Source organism: Caretta caretta, chromosome 1 (assembly GCF_965140235.1).
Source record: "Caretta caretta isolate rCarCar2 chromosome 1, rCarCar1.hap1, whole genome shotgun sequence".
In the NCBI taxonomy this organism is placed as follows: domain Eukaryota; kingdom Metazoa; phylum Chordata; order Testudines; family Cheloniidae; genus Caretta; species Caretta caretta.
The window spans coordinates 291933471-291952004 of record NC_134206.1 but is presented as its reverse complement, the minus strand read 5'-3'; the positions used below and the strand labels follow the sequence as shown (position 1 = coordinate 291952004).

The window sequence follows — 18534 nt, the reverse complement described above, 5'->3', positions numbered from 1 at the left end:
TAGGAAATTTTAATGTTTGAACAGTACATTTGAGTTCTTAAATATCTATAGTAAGTCTTGTTCTAGACCTGCATTGTTGCTTTTTATTTCCATTGAAATGCGAGTTAATAGAGAACTTTGTGTGTTCATTTGCTTGCACAGCCGAACCAGCAAAGCTTTCAGCAACAAGCAGACAGTAAAGCAATGTGGCTGCTCTGAAGTATACCTGGACTGCTTACAGACATTTTTGCCAGCACTCAGCTGTCCATTACAAAAGGAAGTCATCAGAAGTGGTGTTCGCACGTTCCTTCACCGCATGATTATTTGCCTAGAGGAAGAAGTTCTTCCATTTATCCCTTCTGCCTCAGAACACATGCTCAAAGATTGCGAAGCAAAAGACCTTCAAGAATTCATTCCTCTCATAAATCAAATTACAGCTAAGTTCAAGGTCTGAGTCTGTCAGTTTATGGGGTAGGAGGCTTCTAAACTCCTGCTTTCTGGCCTCAGAAAAAGGGTCATTGTATGTGGAGGAACCTGAACTTCATAGAATTGTACTTCAAACTTTATTTTGTAGCTGTAAATGCTTTTATTAGTAAATACCTGCTTGAGAAGGAGGGAAAGAACATATCTTTTGGTAAATTCCCAAGAACTAAAGGGGTATTCCTTCTTTAACTGTAATTACCCCAAAAAACATCAGAAATAACTAAAAAAAAAAAAAATACAGCTTTTGGATTTGGTATTGCACTGCTTAAACACACACTTTTTATATTAACAAGAAACATGATACTTGTTTTCCGTGATGAAGTTAGTATTGAATAGGCAAAATGCCATGGTGATAAATTTAATTTGAAAAAATGCTAATCACTCAACAGTGATTAAACCTGAAATGAACTTTCTGTTCCTTTTCTTTTTTGTAGCAAGATTTACAGGTATGTACATAGATATAGACATGTAAAAAGTGCAGGTAGGTATGCAAGTTTTAGACACAGTGTGTGGATATTTAGTGGAGAACACTGGTGTACAGGAACTTGGTGCATAATTGTTATACAAAAATATACACTGATACTTAATGCACTACTATACAAGATAGGTCCACAAATAGTGTAGAGTTCTTAAACACAGGTAGGAACATGGGTTTTTGGAGCAGAACTAGTATCTAGGAATGTGTGCAGATGTGTTTGGTATGTAAATGAGATTGACAGAAACTTTCACTATTGATTGGAGAGCTTCTCAAACTGTGGTTGGTCACATTGTGCTGGCTCCTCATTTCAAATTGCTAAATTGTATTGAGTGGGACAACTAAAATACGTTAAATTACTGAGCTAGTATTACTTTTCAATGTCATCAATTGTAGTTCCTGCAAGAATGTTGTTCATTCATGAATGGGATGGGAGATTGTCTCATGGATCATCTGTATACCAAATTTGGCCTCAGTGTGGAAAAGCTTTAGAAGCCCTGGTGTATAGAATCTTTTAAACCTATCTTTCAGATGGAGGTTTCTTGTTAAATATACTAAAAGGCAGAGTTTGGTGTGAAAATGAAAATACTATGGAGAAAAAAATGTTAATGAGCTATCATGGTGGTATGGCAGAAATGTATACTATAGCATGGGGAATCTAGGCTCTGGAGCACTGTTGGGAATTTCACACTCTGAACTCTATGGAGTGATGGTGATGGGATGTAAAGATTATGGCAAGTTTTAGGAGGTTAGGGAAAGAGAAAGTGTTTCCACATTGGCATTGTATCCTGTTAGTTTTTCAGATGGCACTGATGGCAGTTCAAGATGGAGTAAGGAATTAAGTAACCATATGGGTGGGATAGATGATGACCCCAGTAAAGGCCTATGATGGATTAAGGAGAAGAAGAATGAAATGTTGGGGTCAGGCATAATGGGGAAGCACATAGCCATGAAAAGAAGTAAACTAGGCAATGCTTAGTATAACTTTAGAGTTGATGATAATCCTAATTACATGCAGCTTTTTTTCATCTTGAATTGCTTTTTTTTTTTTTTTCATTCATCTTTCTCAGTAACTGACTTAAATCTTCCTAAACAGCTGGTATCTGTAAATGCATAAAAACTGTGCCTAATTTTTTAAAAAAACATAGCGCTAAGTAGGAAAATGACTTAAGGTTTAATGGACAAGAAAGACGATATTTCACCTCCCTACCCTTTTGATGGTGTGCATATTGACTGAGTAGTGTAGTAAGTATATATTATAGGCATGAGGTTTGAATGGATGCATTACTTAGTAGTGTCAAAGCCTTAAGTCTTCAGTAGAGTTCAACATCTGAGTGCTCTCTTGAGCTACAATCAGTTGTTATGGACTGCTGACTGCAGGAAAAACAAATTTGACACTAATATCATGTCACCAAAAGGTCCTCCATCTAACAATTTTTGAAAATTCTGTTCTTCCAGCAGTCATGTGAAGCCTCAAATTGGAGGAAATTAAGGTCACCTGATGACCTCTTACCTATTTTCAGGCTTTAACCAAGAAAACTGTTGAAGTTAAGGGTGTCACAGATGATGACAGCAGTCCATCCACTCTTTGTTCTTGTGTCAACTTCTACATTTTGAAATCTCTTTAGAAATAACCTAAAATAAATTTTCTGTAATTTAAATGCCACGATTTTGCAATCCAGCATCTTGAGGCTTTCCAGGATTTTGAAGCAAGTGTTTGTATCATTGGAAGAATTGAAAATCTCCCTTTTCCAGAAGGATAAAGTTCCCACTTAACAATCTGCAGGGCTAAGAATGGATAAGTCTGTTGGTGCAGGACTAAATATTTCTCCTCTTGAACCTCAGTTTAATTCTGGTGGAGGAAGGATAGGAGAATCTCACATGACGGGTGGGGGAAATAGCCATTTCTCAGAAAAGCCTTTTTTAAATAGCTCAGATTTGAAATATTAGACTAGTTCTTGAGGTGGATTGATTAGTGGTCAGCGCTGCATGATGAACGCTATATCATGGGTACCACTTGTACCTATGTGTTTATATCTACAGTTGGCTGGTGCCTGACTGTTTTTAACTTCGTTGTGATTAAAATATTGGAAGTGACAACAAAAGCTAATTAAAATGAATCTCTTTTCTGTGCTAGATTTTAATTTCTAGGCATCAGTCTCTGTAGTGAGCTGTCAGCTGACACTGTGTTTCCCCCACAACCTCTACAGACCCAGGTTTCCCCATTTCTGCAACAGATGTTTATGCCACTACTTCATGCTATTTTCGAAGTGTTGCTCCGTCCAGCAGAAGAAAATGACCAATCTGCTGCCTTAGAAAAGCAAATGTTACGGAGAAGTTATTTTGCGTTCCTGCAGACGGTCACTGGCAGTGGAATGAGTGAAGTCATAGCTAATCAGGGTGAGCAGTCACTTATGGGAACACACCATGAATCATTTTTACCCAATACAACAAGCAGTTTTGTTTGTTAAAATCATTAGCAGTATTCCTGCTAAATGCTATTTAAATATTTAAGGTAGAATCAACTGCATAAATGGATTATACTTAATTTTGGCTATCTAAACAAGAATTCTAGTTTGTAACATTTAGAAATGCAATATGAGTAAACTATTTATAGTGATCGTTTTGGTGATGTTTTGTGACTTAATATTTGTTTGAGTGGTGGAGTGAGATTTCAGATAAGTAATACAAGCACATCAAATGTTTTTCTATGGAATTACACTTTGCCAGCTATATTAAATGTATCACTTATGACCAACTGTTATATGCAATACGTAATTATAACAGTGAGTAACCTTGCCCCAGTACCTTTTATAGTCTTACAGCTCACTCTATGCCAGCACAGCCCCTATGGCACATCAGTGGGCAGAAACTAGAGCTCCTCCTTCCTCTACCTTGGTTACCTACTAGTAGCATCTGGATTTGCTTCTGCCCTGATGTCTGAGGTTCATTTTTACTCACTGGGTGTCTAGTCCACACCTGTTTCCCATCATTAACAGACAAATAAAATTTGGGGTCACTTGCCACTGAAAGCAGTTTCATGTGTTCTGTTGACTTAACTGGTACAGAATCTGGTCAAACATTATTTTGTTAAATGGAGCTTTAGCAGGTTGAGAGAAGAAATGCATGAAAACATGAAAAGCTTTAGATTTTCATCTAGGCAAGACTGCAAAAAAAAACCAAACTAATATGGGTTAAGGAAACCAGTACATTTATTAGAGGAAGAGGAATAAATAGTGAGGTGGGAAAACATGTAGGTGACATTTACTTAAACTGAGGAACTTCAAAGGATCTTAATAAAGCTAAGTATATAGGGGCAACGCAATGGGAGAAATTTATTTTTGACACAAGTATCACCATACATGTTGGAAAGAACTCGAATATTGCTGAGTTTAAACTAACTGTACCAACTGGGGAGGAGAGGTAGAAATAAGGGATGGGCAGGGCTGTGCCAGTTGTGAACAGCTCAACGAAAACCTCTGCTCAACGTGCATCAGGGGTCAAAAGAGAAAACAAAACATTAGAATGTGTAAAGGATAGGATAGCAAATACTGAAAATATTTTAAAATGCCATTGTCAATCACCTGGATTACTATGTTCAGCTCTTGTTACTTTCTCAAAAAGAAAAACAAATGAAAGAGATCCAGAAATAGGTGACAAGAATGAGGCTCAGAAAGACTTCCATACGAAGAGACTGAAAACAGTAGACATGTTCAATTGATACAAAATAACAAATGGAACGGAGAATGTAAATCGTTCTCTTGGCTTTACCTTTCTCATAATACAAGAACAGGGAAACACGTATAACAGTGAAAAGCAATAAACCAAAACCCAATGACAGGAAGTACTACTTATATAGTGCATGATTAAGCTGAGGAATATATAGCTACCAGATTTATTGAGGCCAAGAGTTGGGTAAAAGAAGTATAAGACCCTTACTAATGATAATATCTACAATTGTTAGATGATCAAACCCTTGTACATCAGAGTGTAAGCCAGCAACATGCTGGTGTTTAGGAAGAAACTTCTGTGAATAGGCTATTCCGTAATTGTCACTATGGGGCTTCACGTTCCTCTGAATACATGGTACTGACCACTATCCGAGACCGGATACTGGACTAGGTAGACCATTGGCCAGATCCAGCATGGCAATTTTTGTGTTAAGCGTAAATGTAAGATTGGTAGCTATAAATGTATAGCAATTTTATAGCAAATGCTGTCAAGAGACCTTTACTTCAGACCACATGCTGGTGAATTTCCCCAGTGTCAGCTTTCATAACTTGTGTTTCTGTCCTCTTACCCCACTCCCCATGTTCAGTGTCTTGACTTCAGACAGAAAGGGCTTATTAGGCAGGTGTCATGTCTCACAATATTTATGAAAAATGACATCACCTTGGGTACATGTCACTTTTACCATTATAATTTTTCAATTTCCTTCTTATTAGAAGTGAAATTGGCTCACTTTATAATGGCCCATTTCACATAGCTACTTTTGAACTGGGTGAAGTTTTTGAGCTGATAGTTTTAATGCTTTCAGAAGAAATCCATCTCCCTATTGGTGTCTAGTTAAACTTTGCTTCTTTGGGAAGGATCTTTTTTCAGTTGTTATCTTAGCATCTTCCTCCATGGGAACCGTCAACATTTCCACTCCAAGGGTTCTTGCAGGTTCAGGGATTTCTGGAGAGTTCTGTTAAAAATGTACACTTCAGCAGATGATGTGTTTTTTGTAAAAAATACATAAAATATCTTGTGTCTGGCAGTCACACAACCATAGAACTTGTTACAACAGTACTTTTATTAAGACCAAACAAAGTTCTTATTTTGTATATTAGTTTGCCAGTGTATTAATTAGCTTTTTCAAAAGCCAGGAGGAATTTATTCTATGACTACCTCAGCAGTTTATAATCTTATTTCTAAAAATCATAAACATTTATTACTGATAAAAACATGATGAACCAAGATGTTGCTAGAGAATATATTTTATAGCTATCTTATAAATTATTCCATAATAACCTCAAAAACAATGAGGAGTCCTTGTGGCACCTTAGAGACTAACAAATTTATTTGGGCATAAGCTTTTGTGGGCTAAAACCCCCTTCATCAGATGCATAGAGTGGAACATACAGTAGGCAGGTATATATACACAGCATATGAAAAGATGGGAGTTGCCTTACCAAGTGGGGGGTGTGTGTCAGTGCTAATGAGCCAATTCAATTAAGGTGGAAGTGAGCTATTCTTAACAGTTGACAAGAAGGGGTGGAAACCACTTTTGTAGTGCTAATGAGGCCAATGTAAACAAGGTGGCCCATTTCAAACAGTTGACAAGAAGGTATGAGTATCACCCGGGGAAATTAGTTTTTGTAGCGACCCATCCACTCCCAGTCTTTATTCAGTCCTAATTTGATGGTGTCCAGTTTGCAAATTAATTCCAGTTCTGCAGTTTCTCGTTGGAGTCTGTTTTTGAAGTTTTTTTGTTGAAGTGCCACTTTTAAGTCTGCTATTGAGTATCCAGGGAGACTGAAGTGTTCTCCTACTGTTTTTTGAATGTTGTTATTCCTCATGTCAGATTTGTGTCCATTTATTCTTTTGCGTAGAGACTGTCCGGTTTGGCCAATGTACATGGCAGAGGGGCATTGCTGGCACATGATGGCATAAATCACATTGGTAGATGTGCAGGTGAACGAGCCCCTGATGGTGTGGCTGATGTGATTAGGTCCTATGATGGTGTCCCTTGAACAGAGATCTGTCTATCTATTCAAGGGACACGAAAGCTTATGCCCACAACAGCTTATCCCCAAATAAATTTGTTGGTCTCTGAGGTGCCACAAGGACTCCTCATTGTTTTTGCTGATACAGACTAACATGGCTACCACTCTAAAACCTGTCTCCATAGAAACCTGTTTGTCATTTAAGTTTGCAGAATATTTCTAAGTCGTCTATATGCTGTTATAACATTTTGTAAATTGAAAATCACTTTTGAAATCTTTTCTTCTTTAAATAAGAATTTCATAACAAACTGTTTTGCCGTTTGTGTGATGCGTAGTCTCAAAGGCTTAAAAAATTAGGTTTTCTCTGTTCATGCTGGAGAACTCAAGTTAGTTTGATCTTTACAGTAAATTAGATTTTTTGTATTTATTGTAGATGCAGAGAATGTGGAACGTGTGTTGTTCACTATCATCCAAGGAGCAGTGGACTATCCAGATCCTATTGCACAGAAAACATGCTTTATTATTCTTTCTAAGCTCGTGGAACTTTGGGGTAAGTTTGCATTTATATTCTGACCGCTTTATGATCAGTAATTGTTAGAAGGATAAAATCTGAACACTACTGCTTTTTTCCCCCCCTCTCCTCCCCACAGGGGGCAAAGATGGACCAGTAGGTTTTGCAGACTTTGTCTACAAGCACATTGTCCCTGCATGTTTCTTAGCGCCTTTAAAACAAACTTTTGACTTGGCAGATGCACAGACAGTATTGGTACGTATTATGAAATATTTATTTTAACATACACATGAAAACTTTTAGAAGTTGAAATATATATACAACAAAGAATTGATTTGACTGATAACACAAAAGCTCTTTCACTATGTAAAACAATTAGGTTCGTCATTCTTTCGAGGGTGCCTAATTCTGCAGGTCCTCCTACACTTTCATTCAAATCAACTTGAGTTCTAAGATCTGCATGCAAATGACTGCAGGACTGAGTCCCTAACATAAATGTATGGTATTCACAAAAATTAACATTCAATACTAGATACTGACAAGAGTGTGTTTGGGTTGAAATCTTAGGGTTTGTTTGTTTTTCTCTCTCCTCCCCCCCCCCCCCCCCCCCCCCCCCCCCCCACAGGCTTTATCAGAATGTGCAGTGACGTTAAAAACAATTCATCTCAAAAGGGTAAGGCTTGTAAAACTTTGTGTAAAACTAAATTTTTTTCTTAAAGGACGGAATTAAATTAATCTGCAGAAACTACTAAACGTCTTTATGTGGAGAGAAGAATAAGATTAACTCCAGGGGAGTTAACAGAAATCACTGACTGGAATGGATGTTGTGTTTTGTTCCTCTGTGGTGGTGGTGTAAAACCTTTAAAGTTGTCACAAAATAGCTGAATTTATATGTTCAAAAATTATTTAAATCAGTTTTAATCCAGTGGTGGTTAATTACTCTGTTACTCAGTACAAAATTACACCAAGTGCAAGGGATCCGTGGTTTTGAAAGAGTTATATTCTTTGGCAGATATCTTCACTTAAAGTAGCTTCATGCTGTAAAGTCACTAAAAATGGCATGTTCTTTCAGTGTTTGCTCATGTCCATTCCATGTTAGTTGTGCATGCGTCGCCTATGTCATCACCAGAGATTTTTCCCTCAGTGGTATCTGTCGGGCCAATTCTAGTGCCCTCTGGTGCTGCGTGCTTATGCACCGGTATAAGGGGCACTGCTGGCCCCGCACCCTCTGTGCCTTCCTACCGCCTGTGACAGTTGATGGAACAGTTCCTCTTACTTCGGCAAGGCGTTATTCAGTGGTTTTCTTTTCAGCTTAGTTTTTTTAGTCTGTTTAGTAGTAGCGTAAATAGTATTAGTGCAGATATTCAGTCCCCTCTCTTAGCATAGAGGGGCTCTCTTCGCCCCTGGGGCTGGGCATGCCCCAGTACCTGGGCTTCAAACCATGTGCCTGCTGTGGCAAGCCTATGCTGGTGAGTGACCCACACTCCCATTGTCTGAAGTGTCTGCGAGGGGCTCACATATGAGAGTGCTGTGAAATCTGTCAGGACTTCACACCTTGTACAAAGAAAGGCTAGACTGAGAGCTAGTCTTCCGAACACCTCCGCTTTGGCGCAAAGCGCCCCTCTGGCACTGCATGTTTCTCGGCACCATTCTCCATCTCCAATGCTGAGGAAGAAGAATAAGAAAAAACAATCCAAGAGAGGATGTCTCACTGGTGCTGAGCAAGGACAAACTGGGATGGCAGTGGAGTGTGACACGTGTCAGGCCGCTCCTCTGTCCCCAGCCCCTAGTGGCACTGTCAACTCCACGCCACTTGCAGGGGTCCAGTGTGGGACCTCCTGCTGACACCAAGAAGTCATCACAGCGCCTTCCACCTGGAGGCCTTTGCAGTGGCCAGTGACTTACTATCACTCCCAGTACCCTGACCCCAGTGGGACAACTACCAGCTCTGATGAGCATGACTAGCAGAAGGGAGCATGGGGCTCTGAGCATGTACCTGGCACTGGGGCCCTCTATCATCTATGAGGTCTTCCACAATCTGGCACTGGTCCCTGGACACTCGGCACCGATTGGTGGAAGCGAGGTCACCTCGGGGGATGCTTCTTTGGAGTTGGAGGTGAAGCCCTACACCCACTCTAAGAGCTGCCATCGCTACCCATCCTACATCCTGCCGGACCCCCATGCGGACCCCCCCATTGGTACCTGGCCTGAAGGACAGTGGCCAATGCAGGTCCAGTGGCCGTTGTGAAATCTGTGGGGATTTCTCCTGTACTGGGACTGCCATCCCACTGGTCCTACTCAGTTGCATCTGAGAGGAAGGCCCATGCCCTGCTCTGCTCAGCACCTGACCCCGACTACAATACTGACACGGAAGATGTGGGCCCAGGGGATGTAATAAGGGCAGAAGAAGAGGAGGAAACTCCTCCTCCAGCTCAGACCTATTCCTTCCTCCCAGATGAGGGAGGGGCTGAGCAGCTCATTACTGCAAGATGACTTTAGAGCCCATCAGGAGCTTCTAAAGAGGATAGCTACTAACTTAGGGCTAGAGGTCAAGGTACTCAAGGAGTCTTCACATAGCCTTATTAGATGGGGCTGCTGCAGCCAAAATGTCAAAGTGGCCCTACGCATTAATGAGGCTGCTATGGGTCCAGTCAGAGCCCTATGGCAGACCCCATCTTCTCTCCCTCCCACCTCCAAATAGTAGAGAAGAAATATATGTACTTATATTCTCACCCCTCTCCCAGGTCTCTAGTGGTCTTAGAGGCCAATGAGAGGGACAGACAAGACCAGACAAGCACTACCTCCAAGCAGAAGGACTTAAAAAAGCTAGACCTGTTGAATAAATTTTTCTGACAAGCGGGCGGGTTACAGCTTAGTATTTCTAACCAACAAGCCCTGCTTGGGAGGTACGATTACAATATGTAGGACTTTAAACTTCACCATACAGACTTGCTGCCTCAGGACTCCAGGCAAGAGTTTTCCACACTCTTAGAGGAAGGAAAGAACATGGCTGCATCCAGGCCCACCTGGAGTGAGGCTCAGGCTAATGGGGCAACCAGAAAGATGGCTTCTGCAGTGGTCATGGGTTAGTACTCGTGGCTTCAATTCTCAGGGCTCCTATTGGCGATTCAACAACTGATCCAAAACCTCCCATTCGAGGGTACCTCTCTTCTCTCAAAGCAAACGGACACAAAGCTCCATGGCCTGAAGGACTCCAGGGCTACCCTCAAATCCCTGTTCAAAGCAAATCCACCAGGTCTTGCTAGGTAGTAGGGAGTCATCTACTAGAGCTACTTACCTGGCCAAGTGGAAACATTTCTCGGTATGGTCTTCCCAGTGAGGTCTTTCTCGAACTTGGTCTTCCCATCAGTCTGTACTGGAATACCTGCTCTATCTGAAACAACAAGGTCTGGCCCTCGCATGTATCCAGGTCCACCTAGCAGCGATCTGAGCCTTCCACCCTTTGGTGAGCTGCAGGTCAGTCTTATCACATGAGATGTCCATTCGCTTTCTTAAAGACTTATAAAGGCTTTACCCTCAAATTTGCGAGCCAGTTCCACTGTGGGATTTAAACCTGGTACTTGCAAGACTCTCAGGCCCTCCCTTTGAGCTGACTTTGTGCCCTCAGCCATGGGCGGTGGGTGGAGCCCCACTTTGGGGAGGCTAGCCCCGGCTCTGCCCCTTTCTTCCCCTCCCCTCGGCTGGAGGAGCCCCGAGCCGGCCGGAGCCCTGAGACACTCCTTCACCCTCCCACCCGGAGGAGCCCCAAGACACCCCCCACAGCTGGAGGAGCCCCAAGACACACACACCCCCACCCCCCTCAGCTGGAGGACCCTCGAGCCGGCTGAGGCCCTGAGGGCACCCCCCGCACCTGCCCAGAGGAGCCCTCAGCTGGCCAAAGCCCTGAGCTCCCATACCCAGAGTACCAGGCCAGCTGCAGCTGCACCATGCCTCCCCTCCCCAGACCCCAAGCTGCCTGGAGAAAAGCGTGCGTCTCTCTTCTCTGGAAGAAGCTTTTGCAGTGCCCCATGCAGGTTCTGGGGCGGCTGAGGAGGCAGTAGGGGCATAATAAATCAAAAATTTTCCCCCAAAACCCCACAACCGGGGGTCCGGCGGCTGCAGCTCAGCCTCTCCGTGTCTGTTATACCTGCCGCCCATGCCCTCTGCTGTTTCCCTCCTGGAAGGTCGCCTTCCTGGTAGTGATTATCTCAGCCAGAAAGGTCTTGGAAATCAGGGCCCTTACATCAGAATCACCATACAGTGTTCTTTAAGACAAGATTCAACTGCGCCCCAACCTGGCCTTCCTTCCAAAGGTGGTTCCATAGTAACCAGGCCATTTTCCTGCCAGTTTTCTTCCCAAAAACTGCACAAGAATTCAGAAGAGCAGCGGCTTTACTCGTTGGACATTAGACATGCTGTAGCCTTCTATATTGAGAGGATCAAGCCGTTCCGTAGATCTGCACAACTCTTCGTGCCAATAGCAGAAAGGATGAAATGCCTACCGGTCTCAGCCCAGAGAATCTCATCCTGGATAATCTCCTGTATTTGCACGTGCTACAAGCAGGCACCTTCTGCTATCTTGACAACTCATTCAGCGAGAGCTCAGGCCACATCAGCGGCATTTCTGACCCAGGTCCTGATCCAAGACATCTGCAGGGCTGCATACCGTCTCCGTTTACTACACCATCACCCAGCAGGCTCGAGATGATGCCAGGTTTGGGAGAGCAGTATTGCAATCCGCATGTCCATGAATTCTGAGTCCACCTCCTTGGTACTGCTGATGAGTCAACGAACGTGGAATGAATATGAGCAAGCACTCGAAGAAATAATGGTTACTACCCTTTCCATAAGTGGTGGTCTTCGAGATGTAGTGTTTGTGTCCATTCCATGGCCCACCCTCCTACCCTTTTGTTGGAGTTGGCCAGCAAGAAGGAACTGAAAAGGTGTGGGGCCAGCAGTGCCCCTTATACTGACGCATAAGCACGCGGCACCAGAGGGTGCTAGAGCCGGCCCAACAGATACTGAGTGAAAAATGTCTTGCAACAGTGCATGCAGCACGTGCACACCTAACGTGGAATGGACATGAGCAACACATCTCTATGAGCAACAGTTATGGAAAGGTTAGTAACTTTTTTTTTTCTTAACAGATCTGTGTATTCGGTGTCGGAAACGCAGGTTTTAGTGACTAAAATAAGCTTTTGCTATTTGTTACTCTTGTTCACAATGCTGCAGAGCCAACATAGATATGTGAGAATTATCTGGATTCTATTTCTTATACGTCACAAACAAACAAAATTGTGTACTAAGTTCCAACTACAGGGCTAAAAACTGTTGTTTGTACAAACTCATTTGATTCTTTTTGCGTCTTCTAGATGGCAGACTGAATCTTGTTCTTGAACATAGGGAGGTACCTGGTAAACACTGAAAAAATACTCTAGTGAATTGGAGACACCTTTTTTGGTAAATGGCTATGAAATCCCTGGTAACATTACATTTATATGCCATTTGCCCTAACAAAACAGCATAAATTTAGAAAATCATTACAGAGATGACTACTAGCCATCAGCCTCTGGGAGTACATCTGGGGTGCTGAATTTCTCAATCATTCTGAAACCAATGAGTTTTGTCATTAGTAGGAGCAGTAACCTAAGGTGGAGCTATAGTGTGGTAAATGTCCTGGCATATATTTCCTCTAAATGCTGCACGCGTCTGAGTTGTGAAGTATGACAAAATGGAGGCCCTAAGGTCCACTTAGTTAAATTGGCTATAATAACATTTGACTTCCATTACTCTTGCAGTTTTAATTCAGCCAGGTTTCTTTTTAAAATCATGTGTTTTATTCTAATGCAACAAGTAAAACTAAAATATAATAGGGCTCTTAACTTTATAACTAATGCTGAAACTTGGAGAAATCTTTTACTTTACAACAACTTATAATTAAGGTTAAGATTTTGTCATGGTTATTTTTAGTAAAAGTAATGGACAGGTCGCAGGCAATAAACAAAAATTCATGCGAGCTGTGACCTGTCCTGACTTTTATTAAAAATAACAGGGGAAGAGAGGGCCGGGGGAAGGAATGACAGCAGAAGCCCTATGGGGGGACTGACAGCCCCATCCCCACCACTGTGGGTCAGGGGAGCACAGCCCCAGCTCTGGCACTGGCAAAAGGAGCGGGGGGAACGTATGGCCCTGGCCGCAGCTGCGAGGGAGAGGGGGGGCCCTGGTTTTGGCCCCACCACTGACAGCTGAAGTCAAGGAGGTCTGGTAAAGTCTCAGAATCTGGGTCCTCTGTGACTAAACTGTATCCTTACTTATAGTCCATAAACACTTGCTACTTGAAGTCCTACAGTTGCTACTGATACCTTCTACATGAAGGGCCAAAACTAAGTCACTGTTCTTAAAACTACTTATGTACCCTAAAACATATATCCCTAATGGCTTTTATTGTTAATTTATAAGGCTACATTTGTCCAAGCAAAATTGTGGTTTGATATCTTTTCCAGGGCCCTGAATGCATCCACTATCTTCAGCAAGAATATCTGCCTTCATTGCAGGTAGCTCCTGAAATAATCCAGGTAGGAACATTTTCTAGTTGGTATTTCAAATATTTAAAAGTGAAAACTGAAGACAATATCAAAAGTCGTGTTGGTAAGCTTAATTTCTCCTGTTACATTTCAGTAAAACACACAATTGCTATGTAGTACTAAAACAACATGACAAAAACAATATTATTATTAAAATTAGGGATGTAAATATTGGTTTAAAAAGTTAACCAGTTAAACGATTAAAATTATATAGTTTAACTGGTTAACCGTTAACCGAGATAGTTCCATGGGGTCTGGGACAGCATGGCTGGGGTTAATGGTTAAGTCTGGTTAACTAGTAAGCCTAATGCTTACCGTTTAACCTTTTACATCCCTAATTAAAATAAAGCATACAGAAAAACCATCCACAAGTTGGCGGTACAAATACCAACTCAGTGATTTAAAGCCTTACCTCAAAAAACGTCCAGTGTAAAAGATTAATTATAGTCATGCAGCCAGCTTTCCAAAATAATCTGAGTGGAAACTTATTTAGATGGAGGACTGAAGCAGGAGATATGTCTGAAACCAATAATCAAGTATTTTGATACCCACAAAGTGTTAACATTTGTTTTTGTGAAGATATTTGCCCAGAAATCAGCAAATGAAAAAATATTTTAGCCCCTTCAGAGTTGCACAGGTGTCATCTTAGTATGCTTTGTCTAGTTCTGCCCTCAGAGAGCTTACGGAGCACAAGTACTTCTAAATATTATTTTTGTTGAGTATCTGTGAAATGTTTCCACAGTCCAAATCTCTGGAGTAAAAACTATATAGCTATAGATCTTATTACAAGTGTTAGTCTAGTTTAAGTGACTACCATATTGGTAGTAAAAATAAACATTTCATAGCAGTCATTTCTTTTTAATAAGACTTAAATCTGAGAAATTAAGGAACAAGGAATTTTGATTTTATAAAAATGGGTACAGAAATATTTTTTATATTAAAGATCACATTAACTTAACGTATCAATTTTCTGTAGTGTTTTGGTCTTACTAATGTACAAGGTTCTTGTACATTACAATAATTCTTGCACTTAAATAGACAAGAGATACAGAAGTGTTTTCAGCAATTAAAGTATTTTTTTCAAGCTTGATTATTTCAACAGTTAATGTGATTAGGGCATTTTAAAAGGTACACTAAATGTTATCTGGGTGAACTAGTTTGATTAGATGTTGAGTGCCAAGAAGAAATAGAGGATCTCAATTCTGATCTGTGAGTTCTTTGGAGGTGGAAGCGGTCAGACCTGCTTCTTTGGAAGATAGTATTTACCATCGTAGTGTGACTTAAATTGTGAAACCAGTTGATTTAACAACATAAATAATACTTGTGCGATAATTTATACTTAAGATAAAGGAAGGCTTCTTACATATCCATACACTACCCTTTGATCCAAGGTTGTAACTGCTTTGTCAGAAATTGTGCCACAGAGTGAGGGCAGAATGACTCTTTATCTTGAAATACTCATATTAACAATACTTAACACATGTAGTGCTTTACATGGTCAAAGTACTGTACAAAATTAGGGAGGTAGGTGTTATCCTGATTTAACTTTAAGGATAAACAGAGGAAATAACACTACTGCAGTGCCACAAGTCATGCAAAGGCAAATTTAGAGCCATGGTCCTCCTGACTTCAGTCCTCCATTCTATGCTTCTCTGTTATCATTCAAAATAAATATAAAATGGGTTGCTAAAAACTGTAAATATATGTTCTCCTCTGAAGCATATCTGAGGGGAGCCAAAACCTATGATTCATCTTTACTGGCCAGTGAAATGCATAGTTTACCTCCTCTTTTAAAGAAAAGAAAAAAGCACAGTGGGGAAAATATGAACTTCAATTTTGTGGCTGAAATATAAACTTCTGTTACTCATTACCTCTCAAGCACTTGTTTTGTTTATCCATCTAGCTACAGTGTATTTCAGTATTAATTCTCATTGCTCATTTACAGGAGTTTTGTCAAGCACTTCAGCAGCCTGATGCTAAAGTTTTTAAAAATTACTTAAAGGTAAGTTTAAATACAGTGTGTTTCCTTATTACAGTGTACATATTTCACTGAGTTATGGTAGCGATTTGAAGGCAAGTGAGAACATATCTCTGGTGCTCTAACTTAACAAAATGATTTTACGGATGTTTTGTGTCCTGTAAACCTGCAAGTAACCAGCAAAGTTAAAAATGATTCCCCCCCCCCCCCCCCACGCTCCTTCCAAACAACTTAAACACTATTAAATTGTCATTTGATTTCTTTGGTCATATATCCAATGAGATGGTATCTATTTGGCCTATATAATCAAATAGATAACTTGAACAGAAAGGGCATAACTGGCATGGTTCTAAAATATGCATGATAATACTTCCCTTCATCATAGCTGTTCTATACTGCAAAAGAGTTTGAGTACCACCATCAATAGATTTTTAGATGGAACCACTTCTCTGTTGAGCTTCAGGGAAAATCAGTCTCCTCAAATTAATGTGCACATATTAGTGTAAAGACATTAACCCTAACCATACTATGAAAATGTATAATCTGTATTTCCTCAAGCTTTAGCAAGGCTTGTATAAAAAATACTATTTTGTGTTTTTTCTTTTTTTTAAAACAGGTATTCTTTCAAAGAGCAAAGCCCTAAGGAAAATACTGGAATCCTCTGTACCTGCTTCCATAATCAGGAACTCCAGTTATTTATACAAATGCTAACCTTTTGTGCCATTTGAACTGTTTTTTTTTTTTTTAAAAGATGTTGCTCTCTGCTTACATCAGTAAATATTTTAGTCTTTGGAAAAATGCAAATGAATATGCACCCCTTCTGTGTCTCATAAGATACATGTAAGGTATGTGACAACATGGGAAGTTGCCTGCATGCCTATTCCAACCCTTTTACTTTGTGTCGGATGGTCTAAGTTTATGCTGTAACAAATACAGCAGTAAAATACCTGACTTATTTTTGAAATAAAAAAATATGAAAATCTAAGACCATAGCAGTGGTGATTAAGCTGTGTACATTTTTAAAGATACTGAGTAAAAAATGTTTTCATGAGACATGAATTTCATTTGTTCATGTATAGTGACATGAAAAATAAAACAATCAAACTCATTTTTGTAGATAGTCATTTCATTGAAATTGTCTTAATGCTGAAGTGTATATTCTACAAAACACAGATTGGTTTAATAAATTATGATTAAAAATAGGAACTGGCTCTACTTTTTTATAAAAATAAATTTTATGTAGTGAAAACGTACAGGTCTCTGACTCATTGTGTTGCATCTTTAGGTGTTACAATCAGTAAGCTGCAGAACACTGTATTAGTTTTGAGCAAGAAATAGCAATTCTATTGGCACTTTGATACAGTGTTATGGTCAGTTAGGATGTTTACTGTCCTGTGTGTAGATGAACCAAGCAAAAATTGCATTTATCACAATATATTTCGCTTGCGTCTCTGTGGTTCCCCACCTGATGTTGTAGTATGCAGGCTACTATCAGAAAATTTGGTGGGGAAAAACATAGTTATGCAATGAGTCCTAGTTTTCTCCCAAGAATAAATATCCACATAAGATAGTGGAGTCAACATACCCCACAGATAATCAGGAGTGGCCAAATTTTTTTCCTACATTACATAGTACTTTAAAATAAGACTCAAGAGTCACAATACTCGTTTAAAATAATGACAGTGTGTCCTTCAACTAGGCTACAGCAAACCAAATTAGTAGGAGTCGGAAGGCTGCCAAATAACTAATCCTAGGAATGTCCAGCAAGGACCCGAACTTTCTGGCAGTCATGAGCAGATTCACAGTTTGGTACAACTGGAACAAAATCCAATACACTTGTGGAAGAACTCAACCACCCCCACCCACTATGATTATCAAATATCTTCTGAACTAATTATCACATTTCTTGACTAAAAGGATAGTCCTGTGGGACAGAGGGGGTTAAGTCAAATATTATATGGCTCTCTAGAGAGATACCAAGAAAAAGCTGAGGGACTGCCCTCTTGGTGTGGATTCTTCAGCGATTTAAATTTTCACTGGCTCTAACAGAGTCCTGGCTTACTTTCATTATATTACCTGTAATCTAATTATTAGGGCTGTGGATTAATCACAGTTAACTCACACGATTAACTCAAAAAAATTAATCACGATTAATCACTGTTAAACAATAGAGTACCAACTTAAATTTATTAAATGTTTTGGATATTTTTCTACATTTTCATATATATTCTGTGTTGTAATTTAAATCAAAGCGTATATTCTTTTTAAATACAAATATTTGCACTGTAAAAATGATAAAATAAATAGTATTTTTCAATTCCTCATACAAGTACTGTAGTGCAATCTTTGTTGTGAAAGTGCAATTTACAAATGTAGATTTTTTTTTGTTATATAACTGCATTCAAAACCAAAACAATGTAAAACTTCAGAGCCTACAAGTCCACTCAGTCCTACTTCTTGTTCAGCCAATCACTAAGAGAAACAAGTTTGTTTACATTTACAGGCGATAACGCTGCCCGCTTTTTATTTACAATGTCACCAGAAAGTGAGAAGAGGCATTTGCATGGCACTTTTGTAGACGGCATTGCAAGGTATTTATGTGTCAGATATGCTAAACCTTCATGTGCCCCTTCATGCTTCAGCCTCCATTCTAGAGGACATGCTTCCATGCTGATGACGCTCATTAAAGGAATAATGCATTAATTAAATTTGTGACACAATTCTCCCCCAGGAAGTTCAATGTCCCCTGCTCTGTTTTACCCCAATTTTGCCATATATTTCATGTTATAGCAGTCTTGGATGATCACCCAGCACAT

At 40.1% G+C, this 18534-nt stretch overlaps 1 protein-coding gene across 1 annotated transcript in view; it reads left to right on the top strand.

The window, feature by feature from the left end:
• Positions 1 to 16920, top strand: part of XPOT (exportin for tRNA) — a 63135-nt gene extending 46215 nt beyond the window's left edge. Inside the window, exons 18-25 of the mRNA XM_048835916.2 lie at positions 142 to 427; positions 3148 to 3337; positions 7079 to 7195; positions 7296 to 7411; positions 7782 to 7829; positions 13660 to 13731; positions 15686 to 15742; positions 16335 to 16920. Of these exons, the coding sequence (XP_048691873.1) occupies positions 142 to 427; positions 3148 to 3337; positions 7079 to 7195; positions 7296 to 7411; positions 7782 to 7829; positions 13660 to 13731; positions 15686 to 15742; positions 16335 to 16361 (913 nt within the window). The 3' untranslated portion in view covers positions 16362 to 16920. The remainder of the gene's footprint in view (positions 1 to 141; positions 428 to 3147; positions 3338 to 7078; positions 7196 to 7295; positions 7412 to 7781; positions 7830 to 13659; positions 13732 to 15685; positions 15743 to 16334) is intronic.
• The last annotated feature ends 1614 nt before the right edge of the window (positions 16921 to 18534 follow it).